Source organism: Lygodium microphyllum, chromosome 17, assembly GCF_053477565.2.
Source record: "Lygodium microphyllum isolate KBCC chromosome 17, Lygodium_microphyllum_v1.1.10, whole genome shotgun sequence".
Classification (NCBI taxonomy): domain Eukaryota; kingdom Viridiplantae; phylum Streptophyta; class Polypodiopsida; order Schizaeales; family Lygodiaceae; genus Lygodium; species Lygodium microphyllum.
Window position 1 is genome coordinate 130,618,433 of NC_141151.1, and position 23,758 is coordinate 130,642,190.

The following is a 23,758-nucleotide window of genomic DNA, read 5'->3' on the forward strand; positions in this document are numbered from 1 at the left end:
CTATATAAAGTAGCGTGAAGGCTTTGTTGCAAAGGGAAAAGAGCACATGGTATGTAAACTCAACAAGAGTTTGTACAAGCTAAAGCAGACACCACGAGAATGGTATCATAAATTTGATACATTTATGCAATCTCAAGGGTGTCATCGTTCTCAAGTTGATCACTGTTTATACACCAAGAAGGCAGTTGATGGCAGCCTTATTCTCTTGGTTTTGTTTGTGGCTGACATGTTGATTGCATGCAAGGATGTTCATGCCTTGGACTCCTTTGTTGGGTATTTTACTTACGCCTCAGTTACGCCTATGCTCACATCGGAGTGTCGGTGATCAATAGGACACTGGGACACTTTTTACTCTCGGTAGGAGAGGTTTTTTCTCCCAAACTTATGGTATTATTTCGTATGTGCTTATGACACACACTTACGGGCACTGATGTTCGGTTTTAAACATCCCCCTATAACCCTAAGGTTTAAGGGTAACTTGTACTTTCAGTTGATACTCTTTTAGTCTATTGCATTGGGTGTCGTGCTTCACTCTCTACTTTCTACTGTTTTCTGTGTGCTGAGCTTCGATCCTGCCATCCTCTCTCACATTTGGTATCAGAGCAGCATTGGCTCTGTTCAACAGAGGTTCTGTTCAGCTCAGCTAAGCTCTGTTCAGCTCATCTCCCAGCCAGCACCAATCAGCAGAGGAGCCCATTATCATCCTGCACCCTTATAGGTCCACCACAACAGTGCCCAGACTCAGTGGCAGCTCCTACCTTTACCCTGCACGCTAGCGCTAGAGCTGCCCGTCTTCTGCAGCCTTTCCTAGTGCTAGGAGCGTTGCCACGCCTACGTTGCTTATTCTCTGTTGCCTCTGCCTTGGTTCGAGCCCGCCAGTTTGTTGGGAGCGCCGCCAACGTGCACCCATCCGTTTGGACCCTGCCACTTGCCACCTAGACCTCAGGCGCTTGCCTCTCCCTGTGCCGTTTCGACCCTGCGTCCACAGCTCGTCCGTTTGCCCAACGCAACCGCCTGTGCCCGTCACTAGCGTCGCCTGCTAACTGCTGCACGCCCGCACGTCACCCTCTAGCTTAGCTTGAGCGCCGCCTGAACGCGACAGCTCGTCCGACATATGCCGCCATACAACACATGATTTCTGTGGTAAACGTTTTTTTAAATTTTTAATTCGAGCACAAATTTCTGGAAGCAGGGGTTCCTACACAATAGACACAACATTCAGAAACGTGGCTGGGATATATTTGATGCAAATTTTTTGGGTACATTCTTCAAAAATTTTGGGGTTTTTATGTGTTCTGGGAACATTGGCATACGCACTGTAATTACAATCATTGACAGACTGTTTTGACAAACCCGAGGCAAGGAAATTTTGGGGATTTTGCTGGTACAGTGTTGCTGAACACTGATTGCACGTTGAACTGCGTGCATAAAAGACAATTTTGACAGAGTGCACCTCTGTACACTAATTGCAGAAAGTTATGTCCTGCAATTTCTGAAAATATTTCAGATTTCCAGTGAAATTCTACTTCGACATTGCTCTTTTACATTTTTTTGGTAATTCAAAATCATGGCAATTCAGGGAGGAGATGTTTTCATCTATGTATCCAAGGACGACAGATTGGATGGAAATAACTATTCACTCTGGTCCTTCATGATGAAGAATATACTTGTGGCAAAAAAACTTTGGGATTATGTCAGTGAAGAAGAAGCTCGATCTGGAGTTTTGGCTCCAGCTACTCCTCCAGGAGAACGTGCACCACGGGCACCTCAGCTTGCTCCACTTCAGCCACTTCCCCAAAGAACAACAGCTCTAAAAGCATCGGATACATGGGATGCACAGGCTTTGTCGCTGATTGCATTGGCAGTTCAACGGTTAATCATCCCCCACATTCGTTCAACAGCTTCTTCACGAGAAGCTTGGCTAACTTTGAAGCAGATGTTTGCAGGCAAGAATGAGACTCACATCTCTTTCTAAAAGAAAGAGCTAGAGACATTGAAAATGGATGAAGGTGATGCTATTCAGGATCACTTTAACAAAATTTACGACTTGCGAGAGTAACTCATGAATGTTGATGAGTACTATTCGGATGCACAGATGATATCCATCACTTTGAACTCATTATCTCCTTCGTACTTGGCTTTTCAAATGGCCTTAAACCTCACCATGAGGATTGTCGCGCATCCAAACACTTTTCTTCAGTTAGTCAGTTTGCTTCTAGAGGAGGAGCAAACACGGAGGAATAGTGGTGTGGATGTTATAGTCCCTGAGCAGGCTTTTATCGCTAGACACAAGGGCAAAGGCAGCCAAGTGAAGAATGCTCCGCAGAGTTCTAGGACTTTTGGCATATCACAGGCAAACAAAAAAGAAGGGGGCACGCAAACGAAAAAGGAAAAATGCCATTATTGCAAGAAGCCAGGCCACTACATCACTGAGTGCAGAAAGCGCATTGCCAAAGAGAAGAAAAAGGAGTCAGAAATGTCTGTTTCTAACGCTCCTTCCACTGCTACTGAGTCCTCGTCCTTTGTTGCAGAGAGGGACCATTGTTTCTACACATGCAGTTATGACACCTCTTGGGCAGATCGAGCATTCAGCTTTACTGAGGATGCAGGCACTTGGTTTTTTGACAGTGGTGCTTCTAGGCATATTACATCTCGCAGAGATTTATTTGCATCTGTTCATGTAGCTCCAGTTGGCAAGTCTGTATAGAGTGCGAACAATGCATCATACCCTATTAGAGGTATTGGGGAGATTGTGCTCACAGCCATTGATGGCTCTATTCTCTACCTACAGGATTCTTTATTTGTGCCAGGCATAAATAAGAATTTAGTTTCTATCTCTTCTTTGGCACGTTGTGGATTGCATGTCACATTTGATGATGACAGATGCATGGTGAGAGACAAAGAACACATGACTTTGGTCTTGACAGGCACTTTATGTCATGGGTTATACGAGATGGATGCTCTTTTAGTTGATCAGTCAGCGTATTTGACATCCACTCTTACTCCTGCTATAATACATGTAGAGTTATGGTATGCTAGGATGGGACATGTGAACTTTGGCAGCTTGATGCTCTTACAGTGTACGTAAATGCTAGATGGATTACCTCTATTGGAGAGACCTCCTGAGCACTTGTGCGAAGGATGTATTTTGGGGAAAATGCATCGTTTTTCATTTCTCCGTGATGTTGCTTTTAGAGCAACAGCCAGGTTGCAGCTAGTGTATTCAGATGTATGTGGACCTACGCAACAAAGCCATTGGGAGGATGTTACTATTTTGTGACTTTTATTGATGACTTTACTCGATTTTATTGGGTCTACTCTTTGGTCAAAAAGTCAGAAGTGTATGATGCATTCTTGGCTTTTATTGCACTTGTTAAAGACCAAACTGGTTGTAAAATTAAGACTCTCCATTCGGACCGAGGGGGGAATACATGCCCTCTATGCTGAATTCTTTTTTGAAGCAAAAGGGCACTGTCCATCAGTACACTACTGCTTGTACTTGACAACAGAATGGGGTTGCAGAGAGAAATAATCGGTCACTCATGGAGATGGCCAGATGTATACTCAAGGCAAAGAGCTTGCCTCACAGTTTTTGGATGGAAGCCGTCATCTGTGCTTGCCATGTTTTGAACAGATGCCCCACCAAAGCATTGAAGAAAATTACACCTTTTGAGGCTTGGAACAGCCGGAAACCTTCTGTTGGACACTTTCGTACCTTTGGGTGCCTTGCATATGCACATATTCCGAAGGTACTCAGAAAAAAGTTGGATAACAAGGCTGTTAAATGCATTTTTATGGGATATAGTAGTGAGAGAAAAGGCTATAGACTCTATGATTCTGTTTCTAAAAAGGTGTTTGTTAGTAGGGATGTACTATTTGATGAAAATTCAGAATTGTCCCTAGTTGGTTTAGACATATATCAGGCTGCCCGTGATGTATTTGAAGGGCTGCTGCCCATTACAGTTGGTGATTCAGCTGGAGTTTCAGCAAGTGAAGTCAATGCTCAGCCAGGTACTCCTTTGGAAAATGCAGAAAATCAGCCATTGGCTGATCTGAATACTCAGCAAAGAGCTGAAACTGAAATTCAGCAAGAGCTTTTGCACAGTCACGAGGCAAGACAAATGCCTAGATGGTATTTACAGACTATGAAAGATAGTCATCTGGATGCACCCATGGCTGGTCGTACTAGAAGGCAAGCTCGTATGCATGATATTGCACATACCATGGAGTTTGTTATGGCAGCAAGCACCCTTGATGAAGAAGAGCCTGAATGTTTTGAAGATGCATAACAAAGTGTGCACTGGACGGCAGCAATGAAAGCTCAATTGGATTCTATCACTAAGAATCAAACCTCGGATTTGGTGTCTTTGCCATTTGGGAAGAAAGCCATTGGAACAAAATGGGTCTACAAGCTGAAAGGGAACGCAGATGGATCCATTGATAAATACAAGGCAAGGCTTGTAGCCAAAGGCTATGCACAAAAGAAAAGCATAGACTGTGAGGAGACATTTGCTCCTACTTCCTGTATGACGACTATCAGCTCTATGGTTGCTTTGGCTGCTCATCATGGATGGACTGTGTATTAGTTGGATATTAAAACTGCATTTTTACATGGGGAACTTCATGAGGAAGTATATGTACAACAGCCCATTGGTTTTGCAGTTGAGGGCTTGGACCACTTGGTCTGCAAGTTGAAAAAAGCTTCGTATGGTTTGAAAGAAGTGGCTAGAGCCTTGTATGCAAAGATAGATGCTTTCTTGCTTAGCCAAGGGTTCATAAACAGCTCATCTGAGTCTACCCTTTACGTATGTAAAGAGGGGGAATCCATGCTGATCATTTTTCTTTATGTTGATGATCTCTTGCTTACAAGAACACATGTTGATCAAATTTCAGCATTTAAACAAAATTTGCAGCAAACTTTTGACATGTTAGACTTGGGGTCTTTGCATTATTACTTGGGCATTCAGTTCATACCTGATGCTAGAGATATTGGGTTATCACAGTCAGGATACATTGGTAAACTTCTTGAGAAGTTTGGATTACAGGATTGCAAGCCAGTTTGTTTTAGATGTCTTGGATTGCTTTATGCCAAGGGGGGACCACTACAATTACATGCTTACAATGATTCTGATTGGGCTGGTGATTATGATTCACGTCACTCCACTAGTGGCAATTGTTTCTTTCTTGGCTCGTCTTGCATATCTTGGCTTAGCAAGAAATAGTTCACTGTTGCCACATCGCCATGTGAAGCTGAATACAATGTAGCTTTCACTACCACAGTTGAATACGTATGGATTAGATGCTTGCTTGCTGATTTGGATGTATTTGTTACGGAGCCTACTCGTTTGTTCACTGACAATCAAAGTGCCATTGCAGTGGCACAGAACCCAGTGTTTCATGCACGCACGAAACACATTGAGATACATGCCTTGTCTATTGTCCTACCACCAGTAATGTGGCAGACATCTTCACCAAAGCTTTTCCTCGTGACAAATTTGAAGCATTTCGCCATGCTTTAAATTTGATCTCCTTTGGTGGCGGATGATCCTTGTACTCTTGATCACTCTTCACTCCAGGGGGGTTTGTTGGATATTTCACTCACGCCTCTCTTACGCCTACACTGAGATCGGAGTGTCAGTGATCAATAGGATACTGGGACACTTTTTACTCTCGGTAGGAGAGGTTTTTTCCCCTAGACTTATGGTATTATTTCGTATGTGCCTATGACACACACTTGCGGGCACCGTGTTCGGGTGTGAACACACCCATACAACCCTAAGGTTTAAGGGTTGTACCTTGTACTTTCAGTTGACACTCTTTCAGTCTATTGCATTCGGTATCATGCTTCACTCTCTACTGTCTACTGTTTTCTGTGCTGAGCTTTGATCATGCCATCCTCTCTCATATCCTTGAAGCAGAGTTTACACAATAGCTTTGATATGAAGGATCTTGGTGAGACCAATCACATTCTTGGCATGCGTATACTCAGAGACAGATTGAAGGGTCTTTTTTATCTGTCACAATAGAAGTATGTCACTAAGGTTTTGCAGTGTTTCAATATGGAAGGGGGAGGGGGGGGGGGGAGGAGCCATTAGTGTACCATTGCCTCCATATGTGAAACGTAATGCAGATGACAACCCTACATCTTATGATAGAAATGCTAAAATGGGCAAGATACCTTATGCTTCAGCTGTTGGTAGCTTGATGTATGCTATGGTTGGTACATGTCTTGACATTGGATTTGCGGTGGGAGTGGTTTGCAGATACATGTCATATCCTGGCAAAAAGCATTGGGAAGCAGTGAATGGTATCATGAGATATCTTAAGGGACAAAGGATTTGTGTATCTGCTTTGGTAAGTGGTAAGTAGAAGTCATTTGTTGTTGGGTTCACGGATGCAGACTATGCTGGCCATCTTGACTGCAGGCAGTCTACTTCAGGATATGTGTTCATATTCACAGGTGGAGTAGTCTCTTGGATATCCAAGCTGCCAAAGTGTGTTGGATTGTCTACTATAGAGACAGAGTATGTGGCTGCCACTGAGGCATGCAAACTGGCCTTATGGCTCTCATGTCTAGTGAGAGAGCTTGGTACTGCAGAGATTCCTATCATCCATTGTGACAGTCAAAGTGCTATTATGCTAGCACAGAATCCTATCTGTCATGCAAAGACAGCACATACAGGTGAAGTATCACTTTATCAGGGATGTACTTGACAGCAAGAGCATAGAGCTTGTCAAGGTACATACAGATGATAACCCTGTAGACCCTCTTACGAAGGGTCTTCCAGCAGAGCAGTTTGCTCATTGCCGCGAGATGATAGGGGTTGGATGGTATATGTGTATTTCAACTTTGTACATACATAGACTTAGCTGATTCTTTTCTCTTCCTTCAGACACTTTGCTTTAGGTGGGAGGTTGTTGGGAATAAAGGCTTATTGTGTCTTTTTTCAATGTTTGGGTGTGAATGCACCCTTACACTCTTGTACTTTATATATTATCTAAACCTAAAAAGTGGTACATTTCATCATTGTATTGTATACCCATTTTGTCATGCTTACACTCCTGTGACTTACTCTTTTCTATTGCTGCATGCGCAAAATCTGACACTCTCAATCTCAGCTCACTCAGTCTCCATCTAGCAGCTCCAACACATGTAACTTTAGAAGAGATTTGTTAAGTATACATGATTCTACTAAAGATTTAAGACAATAAGACTACAAAATCTAACCTTATGTAAAAGGCTGCAGTATGGCATGGCCCATGAATGATAATGACATATGTCAAGATTAAAGATTCAAGAGCGAACAACCGTAGACTCATATAGACTTGAAAAATAGGATACTTAGTAAACAATGCATGAAAAATAAATACAATTATGCTACCATAGGATGTGCATTTGTTATGTAATCCTCATATGACCACAAGGCATTGCCGCCTCCAATGCTCTAAACTAGCAAACACATCATCAAGCACATCAGGGCAATTATCAATATCCTTACCACTAGCATGAGCAAGAGGATCCTTCACTCATGTAATGCTCCCCATGCGTATGACATAAGATTAGTTGCATTCCCATAGCTTTGAGCCAGTGCTAGCTCCCTAGTTGCTAATGATGTGCGTGTGGCTCCAAAATGTATCCTTCACCATGGTTGTTCCTTGTTGGAAATAGAGGAAACCATCAACAAGTTGGGGAAAACCAGCTTGAACCAGTGTGGATAGTAAACAATGAAGAGAGAAGAGGGATTGCTAGCTGGAAAATAAAAAACAACTCCAAATCTGAGGAGAAAGTTTTGCAAATAGTGTGGACAGGAAAGGAAAAGGATTGAGTAGCTGAGGGATGAGGAATGCACGGTTTCATGGTTGTAAACAGTAGTAGATGTGAAAGGGGGGAAGCAAACAATAGGTAGGGAGAGTCATCAGCTGAGAAAGAGGGTGGATAGCAAACGAAGCAAGGTGAAATCTTCTGCAACAAGGCAAGATGAATGGTCTGCCACAAAAGTAGGTGAATTACCTTGCATGTCCCGAAATGGCTGTTTCAAAATGCGTTTCGGGTAGCCTCAAATGTCATTTTGGGCAACTATGCTTGAATGAGTGTAGCCCAATGCCTCAATACCCACTTTTTGGGGAACATAGTAACCCTAGTCATACTTTAAACTATGGAACTTTTCTTGTCAATGAAAAGGATTTCTACTAGTAAGAGCTTAAAACAAATTCCTCATGTAAAGGATGGAGTGCAAGATAAGCGACCCAAAGTGGAAGGTCTAAGAGTCTCAAGTATGAATAAAAGCATCTCTCCTCCTTTTAGAGTTAGAATCACCTTGCAGTCTTTCTGATCTCTTACACAATGTGTTGCTAGTATTTGTCAAGAATGGAGAGAGAGGCTCTAAAATAAAAATGTCCTATAGATAATGCATGAATAGATGTCATATCCAAATGAACCAAGCAGTCATCCTAGAGATTAGCTTTCACTTGTGGCAATACCCCTCAATCCACTCTATTTGGGAGAAGTCTTGAGATCAGCATGGGACTCCTGTTGAAATGTTGACTAGCAATGAGCATAGTCATGTGCAATGGAAACGGAAAGTGAAATAGTTGACCTGGCTGCAATGGCAATGGTTTGATGATAAGGAACATAATAGGTTATGAAACAACTGAAACAATCAACTTTAAATCTCTATTATAATTTATAATTTAATGAATCATGTTCGTAATGAAACGTTAATATGCTCAGCGTCAATGCGTTGTTGTGATAGCGTTGATCGACTCATGCAGGTGTATCTACGCTAGCTGATTACCAACTGCAAGACAGTCATGGGCAAGCAATCACAAGGAGGACACCCTCCTTTGCCGTCAAAAATCCTATAGGTGTTTCCATCAAGCGTGTAAAAGGGGTGGTGATACTCATCTCTCCCTATCCTAACAATGGGAGGGGCCCAGTCATCATTATCTTGCATCCACATGTTTCTCTCAATTTGTGCCTTAAAGGAGAAGAAATTCATGAACTCTATGAAGCTCATTAGTTTTACCAATGCCACTCTCTTGGGTCCCAATCCAGCTCATCCAAGGCATGATTCTCCCAACCCACAGCCTTCGCTCATGAATGTCTTTTGAGGAAATGTGGGGATCCAACAATCAATAATTCTTCCTCAGCCTAATGATATGGACCCTCCTCCACAGGAGTGACATGAAATTTGAACCTTGGAGAATCGTTTGTAATGCACTTCAAAGAGTATCTCTTCATGGAGTAATAGGTTTTCTGTGTAGGATGGTAGAAGACATCTCATGAAGTAACTTCTCTGAAGAAAACTAAAACACAAACTGTCTTTGTATAAATAAAGGCTTGTATCTACCCCTGGTACCAGTATGACAGGTTCTTAACCTTGGTTGAGTCCCTGGTCCAATATTACCGAAGAAAATAATATTTCACTTTAGCAATAGTGCTGGTGATTTTCTTGTATGTGCGAAAGCCAGTGATACCACATAAAAGTTAGAGAAAATGGACGACTCTTCCTTTCCAATTTTACTTTTTGAACACACATTTATGGTGGTAAGCCCTGCATGGAAACACAAGATGTAGCCATAATTAATGGCAAACAAGGTATAGTAACATCATGATGTAGGTAAGCTGTGTAGGAAGGTAGAAGGCATATGTCTTGTTGTGAATAAGAGGTGGTATTGTTCCTTGGGGGAAAAGAAAGCTTGTATTGAAGGAGAGATTGGTAATGATCCTTTAATATTCTTGTTGCAATCACAATGTTCTGAATTGATTTTAACAACATACATCATCTGACATTAATACTTGCAATTCGCTCTTATTTACATTCTTATCAAGTTTTCTGTTTTATGTCTCAGCGGTTTAGATTTCAGTTGAGATCAGAGAAAGAGGACACGAAAGGCACAGAGGAAGTGTATGATAATTTCAAAAATATCATACCAGTTCTCCCACCGCAGGTATTGTGTGTTAAATGTCCTAAGTGTTGCAAATGTCATTTATCTCAGACTAGTCTTTCATTGCATCTTCCATGGTTGAATGCAAAGAATGAATTCAAATATTGCCAAGTTAGTATCACGGCATATTAATGTCAACTTCTTTGACAAGCAAGAATCTACTTTGCATACGTGGTTTGGTATTTTTCTTAGGACGGGGCCATCTCTTTATGTAACAGAGGACCTCCTCATGAAGCTAGGCAATAATAAGAATGCATGCTCCCTTGTGTGTGAACAATAGCATGAGTCCAGATTCACAAGTAAAGTATGGGTTGCATTGAAACATATTTGGCCAAGAAAAACCTGCAAGAATCTCATAGCATTTTATTTTTTATTTTGTGTCTCTTGACATTTTGTTCTTTCATTGTCTGGAGGGAGGGTTCCTAAAAAATGTTGAAGTAATGGAGCTTTTGTTCATTCTAAAGCCTGGGATAATGACGATGATATCAATGACCTTAGGAACCTGAGGACCTTCGGCAGTGGAAGGAGCAGCTTGATCAGGATAAGAAAAAGACATTAGTCTTGGTCAACACAAGGGAGATTCAGAAGGTTTTACAAAGTGATTCTTGTGTGCAAATATCCAATTTTTGTGGTTACCATGTGAACTAAGATGCAATGACTCGAGTTGTCTTGGAACTTTGCAGGTGCTTTCTGAAAACGCCATGAAATGTCTAGAGGTCTCTGATATTGATACTTCTGATCTTCATTTGACAGAAAAGCGTAAGCCATCAGCACACAAATCGTATTTACAAGTGAAACAGATCATTGTTTGCACAGTGGACGATAGGATGTACCTGATGTTACCAAAAAATCCCAGTCCATGGTTGCTGTAACTAGTTGCTTTAAATGTTGTAGGAAACAAATGTTGTGTCAAAAATTAATTCTCAAAGATTCAACTCTGTCATAAAAGGTGGTAGGGGTTGAGGAGAGGAAAGCAATGGAAAAAAGGGGAAGAGAAAGGACAGCTGGGCAGGATGTGCACTGGAGGCAGATGAGGCTGAGGAGAGGAAAAGGATGGCTGAAGGCAGGGTCGAGGGAAACTAGAAACAGTTTTTTTTTTCTTTGGGTTGGTGGGCTGTTTTGTGCCCCTGTGAGCATAGTGTATGTTTACACCCAAGGGCTTGCAGACCTTCTTAGTGAGAGCAGCTTGACACAAATATATACATCTGAAGTTCAAGGAACTGTCATGTTTCCCAAGCACATAAAGAAACCATAATCTAAAAGGAAACATCTAGCTAGGAAACAACAGACAACTAAAACCATAATCTCTCATGGGTCTATCCAACATGGATAGGTTGAAGTGTCGGGGTAGAGCTTTGCCTTGAGTGCAGACGTGGATTGGTGGGCCATGGGCACTATGCTTGGTATCTCTCAGTGGCTCTATCTAAGGTGACTCCATGTGGGGGAACCTCAAATCGCTTTGGTATGATATGAAGTATCTGGTATATCTGCAGCTCTGAAGAAGTCAATAAGGGTGCGTTGCTGTGGTTTGAATCCCGCTTGAAACGGACTAGCCATCTACATGTGTAGTGCTCTTGAGTTCTTCGCTCAAGTTGACAGATCTGACTCTCTAGGCGAAGGGAATCTTCTCCATAGTAGTATCTCTTTTTGCAACTAGTGCGATGGATAGGTGTATGTCCATGTATTTCCATGTATCTCGATCAATGACACACCATCCATGGGATAGCTCGAGGTGTATGTCCATGTATATCCATGTGAGGGATAGTTGACCAATGACACATTGTACATGGGATAGGTGTATGTCCACAAATCTCGATTGGATCACAAAACCACCATGGGATACATATAGAAGATGCTTTGGGTAGAAAGCCATCTTTGTCTCTAGATCTTGGGTAGGTGACAACCAAGTCTTGGGTGTATGTAGCTGAGTAATGTCCATCTTGATGATCTTGTTGAGCTCCAAGAAAGGGGAGTCCAGGTTGTATCATAGGGGGTGGAAGGTGATCCATATGTAGCCCATGTAGTTTCTACTGTGTCTATTTGGGCATACCAATACTCACTATCAGCCTATAGTGCTGGCTGTCTGGATGACTCTAGAGTGAGTCTGGAGTATTTCTACCTTGGGCGGCTCGAAAGCTTGTGCATTAAAAGTGACCATCTTGAAAAAGACCTTGGACACAATAGGTGGTGCTCCCCATTTTTGCTATCCGTATCTGTCGTGGCAATGAGGACTTACTCTTGATCATCCTAGAGATCATAAGTAGTAGGGGCCTCTCCGTCTATTTCATCCATTATAAACCTCCCCTCCATTTGGTAGTGATTGCTTTGCTATAGCTTTCCTTCTATAGTAAAGGCTCGATCTTCAAATAGGAGCTCGATGTAATCACTAGGGGTCTCTCCACCTATTCCCATCCATTATAAACCTTCCCTCCATTTCGTAGTAATTGCTCTTCTATAGCTCTTCAAATAGGAGCTCCATGTTAGAGTGTTGGTGTAACCAATGTATCAAAGAGTGAGAGCTTCGTTTAAGGTTCTTGGAACTATATATGCATGCATTAGTTCATGGATCCTAATGTTGCATAACCTCAAGTGAGGTTGATCTCCTCGTAGTGAATTTCGGACTTGCAGAAGTCATCTCTAGGTAGATGTTTATTTGGACTTGCTCCACAATCTCGTCACTGTATGTAAATTGAGGTACTGATTGTGTGATCCATTGTTTGAGATAAGCATGATATCATCTACATAAAGTTGTATAGGTATTAGTATTGGAATACTCTCTCCTAAAACCTTTCTTTCCACATCATGGATGTTGATGTTTCTATGCCCATTTGCTAAGCTCATGCTCTAGTATGTATCCATAAAGCGTATAGATCCCTTGTGCTTCGCCTTGCTGGAGACGAAGATGGGTTTCCTTGCAGTCCTCGTCATATCAGCTATTCTGTGGGACATTCTTGCTTGGATGGGTGGAATGGGTGCGTGTGCAGGGAAAATACATGGTAGCTGAGGTGTGAAGTGCTCCGGCAAGATGTGTTGTAAAATCCTCCAGGGGTATGTGGGGATCTATCTCTTGCAAGCTCCAATAGAGATGATCTGAGTAAGCACTTGCTCTCAATTTGGTGAAGTGGTATGTAGGGAATCTCAGGTGGTTGCTCACTGGAGGGATCATATCATGTCTGCAGGTGATGGTAAACTGTAGTTAGGCATGGTCAGCTACTACTGCTAATGGACAAGGAGACGCTCTGAAAGACTGTATGTTGAAGATGAGGGATAAGGGTCCTAGGAGATGGTCCACCATGCTCACTTCTAGTCTCTGTATAGATCCTTCAAAAGGGGGCTCCTCCTATACATTTGGATGTATGCTTATGTGGAAAGCATGTGAGAGCGTCCAATCCAGGCCATCTATCCAAGCCATTAAGGATGGCTAATCCATGTGCGCTTCCGAAGGCTAGGAGTGGTCACCATAATCTGTGCACTCAGCTATGTCCTGTGATGTCCGGCTGAGCCCGATCTCCTTTGGTGCTCTCTCTGTACATGTGTTCTTGCTGGGAACCTGTCTGTGTGCTGTGCAGGCATTGAAGTCCCCAGCCAACAGGACATGTCCAATACTGGAATAATGCATAATATCCTCCAGTAGTGGTAGATATGGTGATTCTCCCCCTTGGGGTGCATATGGAGAATTTTCTGGGGCAAAGTAGCACACTGCCATGTATATATCACTGTATGTATCCGGATCCACATGAAGCGATCCTCCTCATCTTTCCACATGACCTGTACCATATGCTGTAGCTCCTCCCTATACAGCACAACTACTCCTCCACAGCCTCTGGTCCCCTGTCGTGATTGGGCTCTAGGGCCGCAGGCCCTCTCTCATCTATAGCCTCTCACCTTTGGCAAGTGTGTGCCCGGCGTCTGGTGTCTCTGTGTATACAGGATGATGTGTAGCTTGGTTAGACATCAGTCTTTGGACTGGAGTCCATGTCCCTTATCTAGAATAACAGTAGGTGTGATGATAGGACAGCAGAGACCACCTGCATGTGTGACTTGTGGCCATGCATGTTCATATCATGGTGGTCATCCACAGCATAGTTACATGAAACGGGAAGCAGAAAGAGAATTGGGCATAGTAACAGAAATGGTAAACATTTTCATGTAACTATACAGATAAGAAAGGAAGAAAAGGAAAGGGCCTCATCTTCTTCAGGACTGCCAAGCATTCTTCAGTGGGTGATGCATCTGATTGTACAGCCAACCCTCTAGTTTGCACACAAAATTCATCTAATATCGTGAAGGATTTTCTTCCCATTTTGCCAGCCATTGGTGAAGTGTTTGATGAGGTAGCAGAGTTACGGGGCTATCTTTTATATGATCTGACTTGTTTTTCCATATCCCTCTTGAAAGAAATCTCCTTTATATCTTTTTTTTTTTTTTTTTTTGAAGTAATATAGTTGTGGGTGAAATATGGTTTATATTCAGATCTATGTTAGAAAATTTCTGAAAAGTGATTCATGTCCAGCTTAATTACATGTGTGCCAAGATTTTGAGTCTTATATAATGGTGATATCTGTTTTCAGAGGCTCAAAAGGTTGTGGGATGGGCCAGAAATATAAGTCTGAGTGAAGGTCTGATGCAGCAAAAAGGAAGACATCTTTATCTTCCTCAAAAGAGGTCGTGTGCAAAAAAGAAATTAAAAATAGTCAGCTCACTGCCGTATAACACAAGTATTACCACAAAATTGTCATAAAGCAATCAGTTGAATACTGTATATATAAGTCAACAAGCAGTACAAAAGAAAATGTATTAATGCACTTGCATTCAAAAACAGTTTGGAGAGAGCTATCGCCAGATTTAGGGCTATAGAGAACAGCAGCCATGAGAAAGTGAATGATGTTAAGGTAAGCTGCCTGATCCATAGGTGTTTGCTGAGTTCTGAGTTCCCTTTTTGTTGTTCTTTCTTGAATTTTCTGGAATATTGTACAGGTTCTGGCTGAGAATGAGTACGAAAGTGAACTTGCATCATCAGTCATTCGTGCCAAAGAAATTGGAGTCACTTTCGATCAGATAGGTGCTCTTGAAGATGTGAAAAGCACATTAAAGGAGCTGATAATCCTCCCTTTGAGGAGACCTGAGCTGTTCAGAAAAGGAAATCTTAGAAAGGTAGATAGCATATTTTTTCAAGAAACGTCATCTTGTAATGTTTCCTGGAAAAACTTCAGTATTTCATTCCTTTTCTTTTTAAAGTCAAGAGGAATCTATCAATAAACACCTCAGAGATAAACATCTTGTAATGTTCTCTGGGTTCATCATTCTCAGCAGCCTCTGATGGTTTGGGCTTCTTCCAATCAACCTATGAAGGATTCCCATAATACAACTAATAGAAGTCTAATAAAAGGGCTGGGTAGAACTCGAGCAGTCTGTTGTGCTAAACAATGTGTGAATTTAGACAAAGGAAGGGGCATATGTCCCAAATGCTAAGAAAAACGTATCTCTTCGTGTGCTGAGAGTTACCCTGTACTGCAGCTCTCGCCGAGAATGTCAACAATGTTTGTCCAAACCTTGGGAAGAGTCTTTGCTGCAGAAATATCTTGTAGATCTATAGCCCCACAGTCCAAATGGACCGAGCAATAATGCTAGCAATTAGCTCCCATTTGTGGCAATGCCCCTCTGGCACTGTGACTGTGAGAAGTCTGGTTTTGGCTCTTGCTCAAAAGGAGACCAGAAATGAGAACGGACAAGCTCGTTTGAAAATCCTTGTGTCTGCATGTGTGGCATTTGTTTGTGCGAGGAGTTATTGTCCATTAAGGTACTATTGTAGTCTTGGCTGTACCATGTAAGAGTATCTTAAGGGCTCTCCTCCATACCTCCTGTGCCCTGTGTCAGTACCGCAGGCAATGTCTCTGTCCCCTCTGGCTCTCTATAGTGCATGCAAGTATAGTAACCAGGCCAACCATCATCAGCTGGGATGGCTGAAGGGAGTTCAAGAGATTGAGCAAAGGCCAAGAATTGCAAAAATTTGGAACAGAAACAGTCAGAATAAGGGCAACTTCCAAGGTTATGCAAAAAGAGGCCAAGGGCAGTACTAACCAAACAAGACAAAGAAGGCCAAATAAAATGCAATGGAAAGCTCTAAACCCACAGGAAGGAGCAATGAGACTCCAAGGTGCTTCTATTGCAAGGAATTAGGACATTCAAGAGGTAGTGCTCGAAGCTTGGCCAAGGTCAGTTGGAATCCAATATGGAGAGAGCTAGAGTACACTCCACTCTCAATAAGAAGGGTCCAAATTGCCAATTCTCAGTAATTCAAACACCAACAAATTATTAAGGTAAATCCTTTCGGATTTTAATGGACTGTGGAATTACCCACTCTTTTGTATCACCAAAATGTGCAAAAAGACTAGGCATAAAAACTAATATTGGACCTAGATTGCTTGTGGAGTTAGCAAACGACAAAGAAGTTCTATCAACACAACAAAATAACAGGTAGCAGCTGGGGCACTGCTCTTATCTTGCTCCGAGACCTTCTCACCAAGCTAGTGGTGCCTTTAAAAAGGAAGATGTCATAGGGTCTCTCTAGTGAGGGATGTCTCCAAACCCACTCCCCTGTGTGTTTGTGGCTCTACACAGACCTCAACAATGGTTGACTAGGAGAGGCTTCCTCATCTTCTCTTCAAGAGGAAGTCAAGGCTAGCTGATGAAGGCCTAATGATGTAGATCTAAATAGACTGATACAATGACCAAAGTACCTGGGATGCCATCCAGAGATCAACATCACTTCAGTAGCAGTTGACACCTCAACTCCTTAGTATCATACAAATGTTCATTATTTTCAAGCAGGAGAAGAGACAGATTCCTTAGGATGTCATCATGTAGCCCGAATCCTTGTTTGGTGTTAGAAAACACTTCTAGTAAAGAAAACATTGATCAAAGATATGATATTGCTTTCATGCCTTATTGATGAAATGAATGTACCTGAGAGTTTGGTCAAGCAATCCTTTTCTGAATCTGCTTCTATTGTAGCATCACATTATAGACCTAAAGTCAGCAAAGAATAGCTAAACTCAGATAAGAATTGTACCATACTTCATTCAGATTCAGCAAATCTCTGTTTTAGGACTTCCATTATTCAACAAATATGCAGAAAAAGAAGTCTAATACAAGGGCCGAGTGAAGTTTGAACAGCAAATTAGGCAGCCAGTAATGCAATACTACATGTCACTACGAGTGGAAGTAGGTGCAGGAATCCGAAATGATGAAAGGTGTTCCTTCTCCTCCTTGTGCTTGGAGTCTTTAATATATCTCCCATCTCTAACAGAGAGTACGGATGATGTTTTTGTCCAAATGCTAGAAAGTCTCTGCAATATATATGTCATACTAATTTATGGCATGACTACATCTCACAGTCCAAGATGAAACAGAAAGTACTACTAGCAATCAACCCCCATGTATGACAATGTCCCTTGGTCCAGTGTGTATGATAATGTCCCTTGGGCTTTGGTCCAGTACTGCTAAGGCAAGGCATTTTATGGGTCATCTTTGCTTGTATCAGACATTAACTAGGGTTCCATTTATGGCAGCTAGGGCAGAAATTTATGGCCACCTGCTGCATTTATGGGCTGCCTACAACTGGCCAACCACTCTTTCTAGCATGTGCTTAGTGTACAGCAGAGGGAAAAAACTCTCTCTTTTTGGCTCTGTGTTAGCTTTCTTAAAGTTGACATAAACTCAGATATTACAAGTCTTTTTGACTACTATGACAACTAGAGATACCTGTGTATGTTCAATCTCATAAATGAAGACGGCATTCAAAAGTTTATAGATTTCTTCTTTAATTACATGCCCATGCTTGGGATTCATTTCAAATGTTCTTTGTCTTATTGGTGTGCCATCAAGGACCATCAGGATGTTGTGTGTGACGATGGTAGGGTTTTTATCTTTTGAATTTTCCCATTGATCAAGAAAACACATCAAAGAACTCCCTCAAGAGGTTCACAAGATTAGTCTCCTCTTCCTCAATGAGGTCGTTTGCAATGAATACAGGTGAAGGCTTTTGCCCTTCGCTAGCCAAATTGGCTTCCTTGGCTTTGGTGGATCCTTTGATGGGTTCACTAACTTGTTCTTGCCTAGTAACACCATGATAGGATCTTCTTTCTTGAATTTCACAAAGTGCTTAGGTAGATCTTAGAGTTTCTTTTGTTACTCAGCTTTTGAATCCTTGTTTTTCTTTTTCCTATCCTCTTTCACCGTCTTGCACCTTAGGTAGATTGGAAGGTCTCCCTTGGTGCATTAGCTTTAAAACATTGTGGAATCTCAAGGTCTCTATTTGAACTGACCTTAAATTTATAGTTGAAGCAAGAGGCATTGGAAAGTGAAAGATATTGGAGCAATCTCATGTGCTTCTTCCGATAGCAATGCAAGTTAAAGAAATGCCACAACGGCCTTTGTATCTGTTGAGCACATATACTTCGTTGTAAAATCTTTTTAGTGATAAAACTAGGCACATTTTTCTTGGAAAAAAGGAAAACCATAAGGGGTGCTCATTTTCCAGTATCCAAGATTAAGTGGTAACATTTTATTTCCATATATGTGAATTTTGTGCGTGTTGCAGTAGCTTAAGTCATTACCAACCTTTTGGAAAAGGAATACTAGTTTCAATGGAGCCTCTAAAACTCAACTAGGAATTGGCCCAAGTGGCAGTGATCTAAGACTCCATAACTACTTTGAGGGAGGTGTATCCTCTCAACAGTGTGGGAACCTAGCTTAGACTTTACTGTAGGCTCTACCTTTGCAGATGTAATACTCCTTGCTCTTTACCTCCTTGTGGCATAGTTTGTAGATCCGCTTGGCTCTAGGGATGTGGACTGCTCTCCTAGTCTCAATCTTGAGTTGATGAAAGCAGACCTTGAGTTGGCCAATGGCTCTATCTACATCTCATGTGGCATGTATATGTAGGTAGCTTTGTCTCTCAATGGAACCATCTGTTGTAGTCCTCGTAACGTGGGACTTGTAGTATGACACCTAGAGGGAAGGTGTTGAATCTCAGTAAAGTGAACAATGATTGAAGATTGGATACAGCTGGGCAGTTGAAAATTGAAAGAAAATAATTTGATGGGGCAGAAATGCCAAAATGTGCCTAGTGTCAGCATTCGATCATGGCTTTTACGGAAAAATTGCCTAATGCTTGCAAATTTGTCCAACCTTAAGCAGCTAAATGCTAGATGTATTCTTAGTTTCAAAGTTTCTAAAAAACCAAGAGTACAAAGTTCCTTAATGAAAGACAATTTTTGGAACCCTGAAATTGGAGCTGCTTGGGAAACGTGTGGCGAAAGGTTTGGTTTGTAGGCCTGGCCTCGCCATCTTCTAAACGAAAGAAAGCCTTGTCAGTTTTGTTGGGTCATGGTGAGATCCATGTATACTGTATGTGCGGTCGGTAAAGATTCTATCACATTATAAAGATCCTCTAGTGTGAGAGGTACTTGAAGGGGGAGTCAAGGTCATACTAAGAGAGGGGAAGGTGGTCCATGTTGATTCCATATCGTTCGAGCCATTGCTTGAGTTGTGCATACCATGAGGTCTCATGTCTTGCCTCATTCGGCTTCCAAGAGGCAAAGACTCTCCGAGTTAATCTGTTTGGGTGCATGTTGTGTACTTTGTGTATGAAGTAAATGGTTTGAAAAACAACCTCCAACATCATGGGGGATGCAACAAATGTTGCTCCAATCATCTCATGTGGTATTGAAGGCTTGTTGTGGATCATCGGTGAGAGCATGATGATTTGTGGTCTCTCAATCTATATTCGTAGATACGTAGCTAGGCCAAGGGTCCAACAAGTGTGCCATATATCATGGTCAGTGTGACCAATGCGTCAATTCACCACCTCTGTGTGGGAGGCTCATGGAAGTGCACATGGTGGCGCACTCTCTCTCCCACACGAGGTTATTAGAGCCGAGCTAGTATCCACACTGATTGTAGTAGAGCCCCTCACCCAGTGCATCTCCTGTATACACAGCTTATGGGATCTACCTCGACGTAGATACGCCCAATTGGCTCTTGAGTCCTCCCATCAACTTGCAAGAGAGGGTGATACTTCATGTTGGTATACACAAATATCAGCTTGGTTTAAGTTACATGGCCTCAACATAGATAGACTACCCTCCTTTCAGTACTCCATCCCTAGATGCGCTATCCCTTGCCTTGAGTAGACTAGAGGTCCGCAAGATCATCAAGGTAGATATCACCTAGCTTGACACCACGAGGACCTAGCTAGCACGAGTGTAAGAACTAGGGACGAAGATGGCTTTCTATAGAGTGCATCTTCCCCACACTACAAATCACGGTTTTATTTTCAGTCCAAGATACATGGATGCTCCTCTCTCTCATGGGATCAAATGTGCTATCAGCTAGTTGCACACATCTACACATCAGCTAGTTGAATTTGGGCTCGTAAAAGATTACTGGGCTTGCAAAAGTTTAGTGAGGGGTTAGGGAAAATCTCGAAATTTGCAGGAATCACAGGAATTGCTTCGACTTGACAATACAAAGTACAAGCTGAGTGGCTTTGCACACAGTGTGTGAGAGATGGATAATGTAGACAAATCCAAGCATCAAACCGTGGAAAATGAATATCTGGGAGACGAATCTGATCAAGAACTAACACAACCGTCCATGGAAGCAATGTTCATTACTCCTTCTAAGAACACGCGGTACAAGATGTATGGCCGTAGGGTTTGTGATCGGGTCGTCTCCCTAGCATTTGAGAGGCATGGAAAAACTTCACGCACCATGAATGAAAAGATATACGAAGAAATTCATCTCATGATTCGCTCTGAACTACGAATTATGAGACAAGAAATGAAGAAAGAAATACGAGAGCAAGTCAAAGCCAAACTGATAGCAAATCAAAGGGCGGAAATGCAAGACATGCAGATAAAGATTAAGAATGATTTGCAGGAACAAATGCTATCCGAAATGCACACTCTGAAAATTGAAATGCTGAAAGTGGTAGATGCCTACAAATTTGAAATCTTAGAACTGGGGGAAGAACTGCGTACATTTAACAAAAAGAGAAATAAACGTGCAAAAAGAACTACAAAAAGAGAAAGAGGCTTTGAAGGCATGTGAAAGGGAGGTTCACTGATGGGCAGAAGTGGCAAAGACAACACACAAGCAGATAGAAGAAGCCAGCCCATGGATTGAGGTAGTAAAAAATAATAAGGAAACATCAGTGAACAAGACTGAAGTAATGTATGCTACCTTGGAAGAAGAGGCTAGGAGACGTGCTAGGGTTTTACATGTACGGGTAGTAGGATGGGAGGAGAAGAGTAGTCCACAGCAAGATGCTAAGACACTTGCTGACAAAATTGGAGCTTCAGACGTAGCTATCGTCAGTGCTTAGAGAGTGGGGAAAGAGGACTCTAAGTCCAAGGCTCTAATTCTTCGCTTTGGGGACATAGAGAAAAAAAAAGGCCTTCCTCTCCAAGAGGAGAGCCCTCAAGGGTGAGAAGATTTATTTGGATGAGGACCTTACCCCAGCACAAATAGCGCATCGCAAAGAACACATGCCCAAGGTATTGGAGGCTCGCAAAGAGGGAAAGTGAGCTGTTTATAGGGATGGACTAGTCATCATCACTGACAAAAGGACCTCATGACGGTACAAGGCCTATGAGACACTTCGGATGTCAATATGGAATTGTAATGGAGCCCTATGCTTGGATGCTAGTTACTTTGAATATAGCTTCCGAAACATAGATATAGCAATATACACAGAAACTCACCAATGTAAAGGTAGCCGACTACCAAACGTATGGGGATATAGGTGGGAAAGTGCATTTTGTCCAACAGCTAGAAAACCAGGAAGCACTAGGGGTTTTGGAGGTGTGGCCATGCTATACCCGGAAGACCTCAAAGGGATAGTGCAAGTAATGAAAAGAGATGATGATGCACGATATTTATGGATTAAGGTACATGCAGGAAGACCACGGGATATATTCATCGCAATATGCTACTTTCCTCCTACAAATTCTACCTATGCCACACGAGATGGATCCCCCTTTGATGTACTTTATGAGGATATCATGAGATATGCTAGTGTTACCCCAGCACAAATAGCGCATCGCAAAGAACACATGCCCAAGGTATTGGAGGCTCACAAAGAGGGAAAGTGGGCTGTTTATAGGGATGGACGAGTCATCATCACTGACAAAAGGACCTCATGACGGTACGTATGAGACACTTCGCATGTCAATATGGAATTGTAATGGCCCCTACGCTTGGATGCTGGTTACTTTGAAGATAGCTTCCGAAACATAGATATAGCAATGTACATAGAAACTCACCAATGTAAAGGTAGCTGACTACCAAACGTGCAGGGATACAGTTGGGAAAGTGCATTTTTTCCAGCAGCTAGAAAACCGGGAAGCACAAGGGGTTTTGGAGGTGTGGCCATACTATACTGGGAAGACCTCAAAGGGATAGTGCAAGTAATCAAAAGAGATGATGCACGATATTTATGGATTAGGATACATGCAGGAAGACCGCGGGATATATTCATCTCAATATGCTACTTTCCTCTTGCAAATTCTACCTATGCCACACGAGATGGATCCCCCTTTGATGTACTTTATGAGGATATGATGAGATATGCTAGCATTGGAGACATATTATTAATAGGAGATTTCAATGCATGCACTCAAGATAGATAGAGTGACTTTTATATGCATGATAATGCCATGTTTAAAGAGATTGGACATAGATGAAATAGGCCTACGTAGGAGAGCCCAAGATAAAGACACACCTATTGACTTTGGGAAATGCACATAGACTAGCCATCTTTAATGGTATGCAACAATGGCCAAGATCTGACAATTTGACATGTTGGAATCACAAAGGAGGGGCAAGTACTGTGGACTACTTGATAGGCTCACCAGCATTGATACCAGACATCCAAAACTTTAAGATATCTAAGAGACCAATTTGCATAGCAGCAGATCATGCTATTTTGACATTCATGCTCTCTTGTGTATATATGAAACATGAAACACCTTGCCTCCCTAAACATCCCAAATACTACTTTACAGAAGACACCTCACACATCTACAGTGTTTCTCTGCAGACCAGTTTACATACATTGGACTTGAGTATATCGTTGGAAGAATGTACAAGGGATTTACCAGAGGCCATACATGGATCAGCCATGTATGCATTCCCACACACCTTGCCATGATGTAGACCCACAAGTTCTACTGCTCCCCAAAATAGCTAGTATGATGATGAGTGTAGAGTCATCCAAGCTCGCTTACAGAGAGAAGTGGAGCTAGGCACTCAGACACATCGCCAAGCAAAGGCGTTCTTCAAATGCCTTGTGCAGAAGAAGAAACGAGACTCCTTAGCGAAAGCAGAAGCAAAGATATATCAGCTATTTTTGGGGCCGGATAGCAAGAGCGCATGGAAGATATTTCATGAAAGACAACCCCCCATACAGATTACATCACCAGATGCTTGGCTTGACTATGGGAGACAGCTGTATGACCTACCAGGACAGCCACCTATACAGCGCCCACAAGCTTGTAGACCAACACAGTGGTCTTTCTTCACATGGAAAATGGTTAGGGATGCAATTTATAGATGACAAAATGGAAGGGCACAGGATGAGGATGGACTAGTAAAAGAACACTTCTCACATGGTTGTTACATATTAGCACCCATATTACACATATGTTCCATAGAGCAGTATGTGAAGATTTCCCTATGAGTTGGTCAAACAACACTATCATTCCGCTATTTAAAAGTGGTGATCCCCTGATTCCTAGCAACTACA

The 23,758-nt window shown here is 42.1% G+C and overlaps 1 protein-coding gene across 3 annotated transcripts in view; it reads left to right on the forward strand.

The window, feature by feature from the left end:
* Positions 1 to 23,758, forward strand: part of LOC148022348 (uncharacterized) — a 256,949-nt gene that overhangs the window by 134,997 nt on the left and 98,194 nt on the right. For all 3 annotated transcript variants that reach the window (XM_087697971.1, XM_087697969.1, XM_087697970.1), the window contains exons 12-17: positions 9,853 to 9,951; positions 10,447 to 10,536; positions 10,632 to 10,707; positions 14,520 to 14,613; positions 14,771 to 14,840; positions 14,926 to 15,102. In XM_087697971.1, coding sequence (XP_087554097.1) covers positions 9,853 to 9,951; positions 10,447 to 10,536; positions 10,632 to 10,707; positions 14,520 to 14,613; positions 14,771 to 14,840; positions 14,926 to 15,102 — 606 coding nt within the window. The remainder of the gene's footprint in view (positions 1 to 9,852; positions 9,952 to 10,446; positions 10,537 to 10,631; positions 10,708 to 14,519; positions 14,614 to 14,770; positions 14,841 to 14,925; positions 15,103 to 23,758) is intronic.